The sequence below is a fragment of the Delphinapterus leucas genome, chromosome 16, assembly GCF_059928025.1.
Source record: "Delphinapterus leucas isolate spDelLeu-1000000601 "Yukka" chromosome 16, BTC_Dleu_Yukka2, whole genome shotgun sequence".
NCBI lineage: Eukaryota > Metazoa > Chordata > Mammalia > Artiodactyla > Monodontidae > Delphinapterus > Delphinapterus leucas.
Genome location: NC_143144.1, coordinates 39,087,801 through 39,100,002, shown reverse-complemented (window position 1 = coordinate 39,100,002; position 12,202 = coordinate 39,087,801). Strand labels below are relative to the sequence as shown.

Here is a 12,202-nt window from a genome sequence, read left to right as displayed (position 1 = left end):
GTAGGTCTCTGATACTGGTTTTAAATGAGACATCCTCTGCTTTCACCGGAAAAAAAATGTTTCTTACTTATTTCTCCTATGCTGAATTGACAACCATCAAAACGGGTAACTTTGAATAAATTCACACTGTCTAATATTTTTAGAATGTGAGTATGTGTCTACATCTGCTGCCACAAGGTAAATGTAGTCTTTGTATATAAATTTAACTCAACCTGGAAGTTCAGTTAGAACACAGGTAGCTTATGTCTTCTACCCTCTAGCCCTTAGCCTTGAGTTATTGTTGTTTTTAATACTTTTTTAGTTAAATATGAATTGCGTTGCTGTTATAAAGGTCTTCTTATTTCATGGGAGCCAAATGCCCTCCCTGAAAATACTAGGGAATGAAGAGCTACGATAATGGTGGAGACCTGTAAGCCAGGTTGTCCTTCAGTCTTCCTGTCACTTTGTGTGAATCCCTCTAGCTAGTTTGCTTTGGCAGTAAAAACCCCATATGCAGGAAGACAAACACTTACTGCTCACTTAATATGCAAAGGACACTTTTCAGGAATTGGGGCATCAAAAATTGGAGGACAAACACCAGTAGTATGTATCAAACTCCAGATAAACTGACAATGTTTAAATTTCTAAGAAATGACTTAGATTTTATAACTTATACAGTGGGAAGAAACTAGGTTTAGATTGTTGGTGATAATTTAGATTGCTTGGGAAAATTGTTTCTTATCCAATTATGTTAAAGATACTGAGGGCTTTGCCAACAACCAATAATAATTAGGTTGTTATAATGTAAATAATAAAGGAAAAAACCTTTAATATCACTTTAATGAAGCACATTGACTCATAAATGGCCCATAATTGCTCTACCCAACAAACCCCTGTTAAAATACATACGTATGACTCAAATGTTCTAATAATAGTGAAAGTTATAAAATGAAGCAGCTCTACTCCCAATCCTTTCCTACAAGATAACCGTGAACAGTCTTAAGTCCACAGCTATTATCTAAAACTGACCTAGCTATCTAGATGAATCAGTGTTTTCCCCTTTCCAGAGGCAGAAAATAATGCAGATTGAAGTACTCACTATCAAGACTGAAATGTTAATGTATGAAATACTACTGATAAAGGCAGGACAGGTTTTATGAAGGGCAAGAAGACAATCTGGGCGAGGGCTGCTCAAGACATTTTTAGTTACCTTTCAAAAGGCAGCTGTACCTGGGAGAGTCTGCCTTCACAAAGGTCAACTGGCAAAACAAGGGATAGCAATAATAGCATTTATTGAGCTCTTACGTGTACACCAGGCATTTTGCTAAGAGCTTTTCGTGCATCACTGCTTTGATTCCTCAGAACAACCTCATGAATGCACTGTTGACCCAGGTTTTCAGATGCAGATACTAAGGCTGAAGAGTGAGGTCTCCCTTGGCAGGGTTACACAGCAGTAAGTAGTAGGGTTGGGTTCAGGCTCCAGCCATCTGATTCCAGCACCCACCTTCTTAGTCATTGTCTGGATTTATTCATGTAAAAAGTTACAAATTGTATCATGGGGTAAGCACTGATTGAGAATCATGTCATGCCATCAACACAATGATTCCTACTACTCTGGATCATTTGAAATTTGTTAATAGCTATTAGAAGACCTAACTTCTTGCTAGAAAATAAACGGCGTTCACAGGTGATGACTTTACCAGTCCCTTTTTTTGTAATCACTTAAGCAATGAAGGAACATTTTAAAGAGTATTCCGGTGAGAGAGGTTTCAAGAGCTTTGGTGTTTAAACAGTTTATGTCGGCCAGAAAAACTCATTTCTCCACCAGAGTGTTATTTCATGTATCTTTATGGGTCTTCAGTGCGATAATTCTTTTAGCACTTTGTGATACGTTTATTCTTTAGAGTTAGTCAAAATTTATTACTACTCAGGTCACTAATTTTTTTTTTTTTTTTTTTTTGCGGTACGCCGGCCTCTCACTGCTGTGGCCTCTCCCGTTGCGGAGCACAGGCTCCGGACGCGCAGGCTCGGCGGCCATGGCTCACGGGCCCAGCCGCTCCGCGGCACGTGGGATCTTCCCAGACCGGAGCATGAACCCGTGTCCCCTGCATTGGCAGGCGGACTCTCAGCCACTGCGCCACCAGGGAAGCCCAGGTCACTAATTTTTAAATGGCTTTCTTCTGGGTGTCTCTTCCTAAAAACTAAGAAAAGCCTTTGTTTATCATGAATTGCTGTTCTCCTGATTGTTCTTGGAGAAAGTCTGTCAGACCTTCTAATTTTTCTAAATTGCTGCTTGGCTAGAGGAAAATGTGAAAGATGATACAAATGAAAATTATAAAGGTTGATTTTCCTTTCCTGGAACCAGTCAATAAGTGACACAGTTGGAAGCACACTGGGTAATATGTTACTGCAATAGGAGTTCAAGGAAGATGCCCAGGAAAGACCATCTTGATTTGGAAGTAGGGAAGGCTGGTTAGGAGTTAAGACTGGGGAAAGGTCATTTCAGATAGATATGTCGTAGAGGGGCTGGCATCAGCTCAGGCAGGAGGTGGGACTGTGTGTTGGGGTCATGAGGACAGAATATGTTTGTAAATAGTGAAAAGTAAGGTTTTATGGAATAATAAATATTTATGTGGTCTCTGCCTGCAGTTCCTAATACAGAGCTCCTAAAATCCTTGTAATTTCCTTAGTGATAGGGGTTCTGGGAGTATCCATTGTTCTAATATTTGGCCTTTGACTCCAGTTGCTCACACGGAGCCCCTGAAACCCTTGTAATTTCCTGAGTTATGGGGGGTGGTAGAGAGTTCCTAAATCCCTTGGAATTTCCTGGGTGATAAGAGCACCTTTTGTTCTAATGAGACAACTCTTGATGGGCTCCTGGTTAGCTTCAGGATTCCCCTACAAGTAGAATATATGGAATAGGGAGTCAAAGATTTAACTCTCATCTGAGACACTGGTAGAAAAACTGGTATCAGGGAAAGAAGTGTTACTAGGAAAGAGGATTGAATTTTGAAAATAAAGGGAATCTGGTGTCAAATGATCCTTAGGAAAAATGGAGATACAGGCGTATGTTTTTCTCAATCTTACCCTTGCAAAAAAAACAGTGTGGTGCCCGTCCCTACCTTGTCTCCCATATCCCTATAATTCTTCTCGTCCTCTCTTAAGATCCCTCTCAGATATCACCTAGACTTGTAAATAATAGATATGAAACTAGATATCTGAAATTTTGAGCCTTTACCTCTTTCAACCTTTTTATAACAAATTGTTGTCTTTTACTAAGTGCTATCCACTTTATATTCACCAATTTTACTAACATCATTTCCAGGACCTGTTTGGTATGAAGATATGACTAAGCTTAGTGTTATCAGAATAAGGAATCTATAAAACACAAATTAACAGAATCCCCCTTTTAATTCATATTCTTTCCTCCATCCATCGGGCAGTAAGTTCAATACTTAAACACAAAACAACTCTATGTTCTATAGATATGTATGTACATAAATGCAGGGAAGTGACTTGGAAGGTTATATACATTTAAGTTGCCAAGAATAGTCACCCCTAAGGGCTGGGGTCATAAGTGGTAATCAGGAGACATCAGCTTTTTCTGTATTTGAATTTTGAAAACATGCGTATGTGTTACATAATCTTGAAATTTTAATGGAAAGAAGAAATATATTTTTCATTTCGTTTTTCCAACAGCAGCTAAACATTTGCTTCCCAGAAAGCTTAGTTTTGTCTTTTCAAAATGCTTAAAATAAAGATTTTGATAATGGGTTAAGACTGTAAAGTGTTTGTTCCCTGCCTTCTTAAAAGGAACAGTACATGGATACTGTCGAGCAGTCTTTAGTTCCTGTACTAAACGCTCCTTCCTGGAGCTGAAGGAATTTTTGTGAGACTTCTAGTATTTTACATAGTCATTACTTGCTGGTGGGTAGGTACTGGTTCCTCACTGCTTCTTTCCCTCCTCTCCTCATTTTTAATTAAGTTATGCTCTTCTATTGCAAGTTAGGGAATATTAAGTGAGAAAATAGGTTCTAATGAGTAAATGGCAAGTGTATTAGTGCATGAATTTTAAGAGTTCTAAGTCCTCTTTGCCTTTCTGGGGTTCTGTACTTGTGGTAGAACTCTTGGTTATTGAGTAAATAGTTTCTGAAAAGAGACAATACAGTTGGAAATTGAATTTCTGGTCAGTAAATCAAAGCCTGTTAAAAGATCCAGGTTCAAGTAACTTTTAAAACCCCATTTGAATTTTCATGAATGTGTTTAGTTAATGGTTCATCATAAAAAACAATGGTGACTTAGTCGCTAGGAGCTTTTTGGTATGTTTTTGGGTTTGAGTCAGCTAGCAAGAGGGAGAAGAATTCAAGCTACTCAGTTGTGTTTTCACTGCATCTTTTTCAGAGCAATCAGCTGATGTGTTTTCTTTATCACCATAGCAACTTAGTCAGTTTTTGCTTTCGATTTTTTTTTTTCCTCCTAGAAAAACTTACTGTACACCAATCTTAGGCTCTTGAGGGTAGTAAGGAAAATACTTGGGAATTAAGTTAAAAGGCTGAGAAATGTTTTGTGCTGTGTATAGTTTGCAGAGGTCTGCATTTCATTAATGTTCTTTTGAAACATCTGATTACCAGTTAGCTCAAAATAACTATATGTTAATTTAATTTATCTGGAGAATCAAAGGTATGATTTCAAAGTTCTATCACCAATCTTTCCTCCAACTTTACCAAGTTTGATAAATAATAAACATTGTCATGGGTGGTGTTCCTTTAGTTTCCTCTGGTGAGCTGAAAGCACAGATTACTCTTTCAGCCGTGGTCCTTGAGTTTAGACCCCGTTTATTTCTTTTCTTTTTTCTTTTATATTGGAGTATAGCTGATTTACAATGTTGTGTTAGTTTCAGGTGTACAGCAAAGTGATTCAGTTATACATATACATATTTCTATTCTTTTTCAGATTCTTTCCCAGATAGGTTATTACAGAGTATTGAGTAGCGTGTAAATGTTAATCCCAACCTCCAGACCCCATTTATAATGACATCAGACCTGTGGTCCACATCTGTATAATCACCCAGTTCCCTTTCTAGTGTACCCAGCCAGGGACTTGTGCTTTCCATTGGAAGCATCTACCTCCATTATTACATCTGTCGTTCAAAGATCCTGTTGATCTCTTCCCAAACAGTAGCAATGCTAGTGTCAGCGTAGGCTCTAAGACTTTAGGACACTGAAAAACTATAATATACTTTTCTCCATTTTTGTAATAAAAGTTGTTCCTTCTAGTTTCTGTCCCTGTGCCCCATCCAATCCCTGTTGGTCTTGCTTACCTTTAGCCTTCTGTGTCACAGAAAAGAGGGAAAGAAAGGCTTGGTTTTATAAAAAGTGAGAATATTCATACTGCAAATAAGGTCCTTCTTGCTTCATTTTGGTTTAAAATGTTTTAAGTTTTTTTTTGTTTTCTTTTATGCATGTGGGTATTTGGCTTTATTGAACGACTTTGTCTTCATATTTACTATTCTTGCTATACAGTAGGCATTCAAAAATGCTAGGTTTTCCCCTTTCAGAACTTCAAAGTATATGTCACATCATTTTGTCCTTCATGTACACCAATTGTGCTAATATCTCCTTATCCACTGAATTTACAAATTTATTGGAGAATATTGTCTTTTTTGCAGTCATATTCTTAGCATTCATTAGAATGTGGTAAAGAATTTTCAGGTGGCAGTGTATTTTTAGTAATTATCTTTGGTTTCCAGTCGCAGAGGAAGAAGAGTAACTAGCCTTCCCTTGGGTGTGGGTAATTCCTGTATTACTACTGGAGTCTGTACTAGTATATCTGCCAAATTCCACACGTAAAAACATTCACGTATCACTAATTAGAAAGTTAAAAATGAAAGCATATGTCTTCTTTAGCCTAGGCATCCCCTGCATTTATTTCTAGGTCTCTCACCCTTATCAGTTACAGGGCTTATTCCCCTGACTCCACTACTTTCCTTATAGTGGTCCCTTGCCTCAATTCACTAGAAGTCTTCATTGGTTCCTAGCCTGCAGAAAATGCCTGTGGAGTGAGGTGATTTATGTAACTACTACTCTTCAGTGTCTTGCAGTTGAGCTCTCTAAATGGGTGTGGCTAGGAAAGAAAATTTCACTTTACAAACAGGAATTCCTGGGTGCCATCCAGTGGAAACATATTTTTTGTTACATGCAGTTTCTGACTCATATCATTCCAGGACTTCTGCAATAAAATAGACTTTGTTTACACTGTTTTGTAGAAGGAGGGGCCTGGTTTCTAATGAGCATTTAAGTCTAGAACATTAGGATTGCTGTCTGATTTATGAGTGTTAGTATTTCAAGCTGTTTTTCGTTTCCCACTGAATGCATTAGTTATAAGCACTGGGTAAGGGAAAGTAACTTTTCCCCCACATAAGAAAGCAAGGAAAATTAATGTAACTTAGTGACTATTTCCATAGACTCTAAAAGCACAATGAAAAAAGTGCTTCAACTGTAATAGGAAAAATGCTGATTCTTAATAGAGCACTATTTTACCACCTCCACGAATTTGTCTTGAGAAGTAATAAAATCAAAGTTTATTGAGCTGTTTGTTTAAAATCCTATCCATTTAAATTTTTAAAAGCTACATTTCTTTGTTATTTGCCACTACTTTGCAGTACTTATAATAGCAGTGAAAATAGTTGAGATTGAAGTATTGACCACATGCAGACACTGTGCCAGCTGCCTCAAACACATTATCCCAAGCAATTCTGGCATGAAGCCTAAGAGCATTGTTTGCACCTCCCCAGGTGAGCAAGTGCAGATGCCCACAGCAGTTGCTATTGGGGTGAATTCACTTAGTTAGGAAATGCTGGGCACTGCACCCAACCCAGCTCCCTGGCCTAGCATAGTTTCCACTGAATAATATGCCTAAGTAATGCCTATTCACTAAGTGACAATTTGTATAAACACGTTTTAGTATTTAAACAATTTTTTAACTTAACCAAGGAGATAAAAGACCTATACTCTGAAAACTTAAAGACATTATTGAAGGAAATTGAAGATACAAAGAAATGGAAAAATATCCTGTGTTCATAGATAGGAAGAATTCATAATATTAAAATGCCTGTACTGCTCAAAGCAATCAACAGGTTTTATGCAGTCCCTATCAAAATCTCATAACAGGACTTCCCTGATGGCGCAGTGGTTAAAAATCCACCTGCCAATGCAGGGTACACGGGTTTGAGCCCTGGTCTGGGAAGATTCAACATGCTGCCGAGCAACTAAGCCCGTGGGCCACAACTACTGAGCCTGCGCTCTAGAGCCCACAAGGCACAGCTACCGAGCCCACGTGCCACAACTACCGAAGCCTGCACACCTAGAGCCAATGCTCCACAACAAGAGAAGCCACCACAATGAGAAGCCCGCACACCGCAGTTAAGAGTAGCCCCCACTCGATGCAACTAGAGAAAAGCCCGTGCGCAGCAATGAAGACCCAGTTCAGCCAAAAATTTTAAAAAAAATCTCATAACAATTTTTCACAGAACTAGAACAAATAATCCTAAAATTTATATGGAACCACAAAAGATCCTGAATAGCAAAAACTGTCTTGAGAAAAAAGAACAAAGCTGGAGGTATCATACTCCCTGACTTCCGACTATACTACAAAGCTACAGTAATTAAAACAGTATAGTACTTACACAAAAACAGACACATTGATCAGTGGAACAGAATAGAGAGCCATAAAGAAACCCACACACTTATGGTCAATTAATCTACAACAAAGGAGGCAAGAATATACAATTGAGAAAAGATAGTCTTTTCAATAAGTGGTGCTGGGAAAACTGGGCAGCTACATGTAAAAGAATGAAATGAGAACATTTTCTCATGCTATACAAAATAATGGATTATACAAAAATAAACTCAATGGATTAAAGACCTAAAGATAAGACCAGAAACCATAAAACTTTTAGAAGAAAACATAGGCAGAACACTCTTTGATATAAATCATAGCAACATTTTTTTTTGATCTGTCTCCTAAGGCAAAGGAAACAAGCAAAAATAAACAAATGGGACCTAATTAAACTGTAAAGTGTTTGCATAGCAAAGGAAACCATCGACAAAATGAAAAGACAACCTACCGAGTGGGAGAAAATATTCACAAGTGGTATGACTGATAAGGGGTTAAATATCCAAAGTATATAAACACCTCATGCAACTCAATACCAGAAAAACAACCTGATTAAAAAATGGACAGAAGACCACAAATAAAAAATGTTGGTGAGGATATAGAGAAAAGAGAACACTCGTAGAGTCGGTGGGAGTGTATAAAATTGGTGCAGCCAATTTATGGAAAACTGTGGCAGTTCCTCAAAAGAAATAAAGATAGAACTACCATAGGATCCAGCAGTTCCATTCCTGGGTAAATATCCGAAGAAAATGAAAATACTAATTCGAAAAGATACATGCACCTCAGTGTTTAGAGCAGCATTACTTGGCAATAGCCAAGATATGAAGGCATTCTAAGTGTCCAAGAAATGAGCAGATAAAGGTGTATATATATATATAATTTTTATATATTATATATATGTTATGTATATAACTATATATAATATAAAAATGAATGCGGGGCTTCCCTGGTGGCGCAGTGGTTGAGAGTCCGCCTGCCGATGCAGGGGACATGGGTTCGTGCCCCAGTCCAGGAAGATCCTACATGCCGCGGAGCGGCTGGGCCCGTGAGCCATGGCCACTGAGCCTGCGCGTCCGGAGCCTGTGCTCTGCAACGGGAGAGGCCACAGCAGTGAGAGGCCCACGTACCGCAAAAAAAAAAAAAAGAATGCTACTCAGCCCTAAAAAAGAATGAAATTTTGCTGTTTGCAACCACATGAATGGACCTGAAAGGTATAATGCTTAGTAAAATAAATAAGAGACAAATACTGTATGTTATCACTCATATGTAGAAACTAAAAAATAAATAGGGACTTCCCTGGTGGCACAGTTGGGAATCCGCCTGCCACTGCTGGGGACACGGGTTCGATAAATTAATTTTTAAAAAATAAAATTAAATAAATAAATGGATGAATTTCACAAAACATATTCATAGATATAGAGACTAGTGGTTACCAGGAGGGAGGGGCAAGATAGGGGTAGGGGATTAAGAGGTACAAACTACTGTGTATAAAATAAGCTACAAGAATATATTGTGCAGCACAGGGAATATAGCCAACATTTTATAATAACTTTTTGTTTTTTGGCTGCATTGGGTCTTTGTTGCTGTGCACGGGCTTTCTCTAGTTGCGGCGAGCAGGGGCTACCCATTGTTGCGGTGCTCGGGCTTCTCACTGCGGTGGCTTCTCTTTTTGCAGTGCCCGGGCTCTAGGTGTGCGGGCTTCAGTAGTTGTGGAACATGGGCTCAGTAGTTGTAGCCCTCGGGCTCTAGAGCGCAGGCTTAGAAGTTGTGGCGCACAGGCTTAGTTGCTCCGTGGCATGTGTGATCTTCCCTGGACCAGGGCTCAAACCCGTGTCTCCTGCATTGGCAGGAGGATTCTTAACCACTGCGCCACCAGGGAAGTCCCTGTAATAACTTTAAATGGAGTATAATCTATAAAAGTAGTGAATTACTATGTTGTATACCTGAATACTTCAATTTAAAATTTTTTTAATTAAATAATTTTTGTTGAAACCAGTGTTTGGTCTTAATATTACTTACAAATTTTGGATTTTTTTTTTTTCTGGAATAGTTTTTAGGACCTGGTACTTTTGCTTTTTAGTGCTTTTTATTCCATAATATGCACAGGCACTGACTTACATGTATGTCAAAATTTTAACATGGATTCTGTCTTTCTACCTTAAGTTTTAAGAGTCAAGAAATAGTCATATTTATTCCACATGTATTTGAGTGCCTAATACACGCAGATTTTCTGTGTTAGGCACCAAGAGTTAATAGACAAAAGAAAGTCTGTCTTCATGGTGCTAATTTGCTGGGGTGGGGGTGGGTGGTGGTGGAAGCTGGAGAGTAAACAAACATAAAGTCAATTTAAAGTAAATAGGGGCTGGAGAGTGGCGATGAGGAAGAAGTGCTATTTTAAATTATTTTAAAAGGGGTGGTCAGGGAGGGCCTCTCAGAATGAAGAAGGTTTTTAATAAAGACCTGAACAAAATGAGGAAGCAAGCTTATAGCAACAGGTATCTGCTATATGCAAAAAAAAAAACCCCAAAACCCTGTCATTTCTCATTCTAAAATTTTAATAACAATTTATTCCACAAATAATCTGAGAACCCATTATATGCAAGATACAGTTTTCTAAGAGCTTGCTTTTCTAAATATATTCATTTTATTTTTCTGATAGGACAAAGAAATATGTTCAGTTTCAGAATTTGCTCTTTATGATCATGTACTGACAGATGAAATTCTCTTGAAACGTGTTGTTTATGTTCAGATAGGTGTTTTCTGAAACATCCAAGAAGCCAGCTTTTTTAAATGACTAAGGGAGTTTTCTCAAACTGCTGGTCCATGAGAATACTATGTATTTCTATCTGAAAAATATTTATTTTTTGATTCTTTTATTCCCAGAATCCTTTAAGAGGTGTCCCTGGGCCCCCATACTTGTGACTCAGTGTCAGGGAGCCCCAAGCAGTGTGCAAAACATCAGCCTCACTCAGGCCTTCTTCCTTGGGGTTGAGAAGCAGTAGACTAAAAGGATGAGAGGTGGCTTAACCCTGCAAAACTTGTAAGGGTTATTGACTAAGACCCCCAAAACCAAAGTAGTGGGCATAGCCGCTTTCTGTGTCCCCTCTACCAAACATCTAGTTTGGTAGAGGATTGGGGGCATTAAGACTCCGAGTTGCCTGTCTGCTTGGCTACCTCCCATCCTTATAGAAGAGTGAAGGGAATTGCTCATTTCCAGGAAGGAGAGATGACTTTGTCAAGCTTCTCATTTCTTGGTTGAAAGAGGCTGGCAGTGGGTGAAGGGAGTTACAGGTAAGGATCTCTTTGGCTATACCCCATTGAAGCCAAAACCTCAATTTAGACATCTGATATTCAAGTTGAAACTGTCAAGCCTGTTAACTATCCATTTGCCTATAGCAAAATTCTTGAACTCTCTGCTACCAAGTCACCTAAAGCAAAAAGTAAAAGAAAGAAAAGCCTCCATGGAGTTACTTGTCTCCCTGAAAGGGTAAAAATCATTCATTTGAAGGTAATTTTTGTCTGTGAAATCATATTTACTGTTATTTCCCACTGGGTTATAAGTCCCTGAAGGAACCCCAATAAAGATGTTTAAAAAAAATAAAAAAATAAGTCCCTGAAGGACAGGGCTATCTTATCTCTAAATCCCCAGAAACCCTACTTGATGCTACTCATACCAGAAAGCAAACACTGAACTTCACCAATCTTATTCTCTTAAATATGAAAATACTTGAATCAAATTCAGTGCTCATTCTGTCGCTCTTTCTGGGTATCTAATTAGCAGCTTTTTTCCTGCTCTTTTTTTTTTTTTTTTTCTGGCCAAGCCACACAGCATGTGGGATCTTAGTTTCCCAACCAGGGATCAAACCCGAGCCCCCCTGCAGTGGAAGCATGGAATCTTAACCACTGGACCACCAGGGAAGTCCCCCTATTGACTCTTTAGTCATAAGCTACTTTAGGTGTTCTTGAAAATAACCATAAAAAGTGTGGACATTTTCAATTTCTAGAATTCTTTTTTCAACATGCCAGAAGGATGTTCTAAATATATCCCCTTCTTTCTCACCCCCCTCTTTTTTTTAAACCGCCAGGTATCCGTTACAGCAGTGATGTGAGTGTAGATGAAGTAAAAGCTCTGGCTTCTCTGATGACATATAAGTGTGCAGTGGTTGGTAAGTGGTCTCCTTTTGCTGCTACCTAATAAGAACTCTTTGGGGAAATATGTTTGCATACAAGGTTACTTTTAAGATGTTAGAGAAATATACCTCATCAGAAGTGGGGGTTTTTTGTTTTTGTTTTAGGTTGCACAGTTTGACATATCATTTTTCAATTAGTCTTAATTAAGATTTCGTCTTTTTTTTTTTTTAATGGGGAACTTTATAGGAACTAATTGAATCTTCCTTAAGCGTAGATCTTTGTTTAAATCCCTTTCTATACTCTGTAAATAAGACCAAATCAGTAATAAGGAAAATAAATATGCCATTACATTTTAGAAATACAGTAAAGCACACTGATTAAATATGCATTGTAATTTGCCTAGTCTAGTATTCTGTTC

The 12,202-nt window shown here is 38.3% G+C and overlaps 1 protein-coding gene across 1 annotated transcript in view; it reads left to right on the top strand.

Moving 5' to 3' along the window:
* Positions 1-12,202, top strand: part of GLUD1 (glutamate dehydrogenase 1) — a 40,378-nt gene that overhangs the window by 4,566 nt on the left and 23,610 nt on the right. Inside the window, exon 2 of the mRNA XM_022562459.3 lies at positions 11,739-11,819. Coding sequence (XP_022418167.1) covers positions 11,739-11,819 — 81 coding nt within the window. The remainder of the gene's footprint in view (positions 1-11,738; positions 11,820-12,202) is intronic.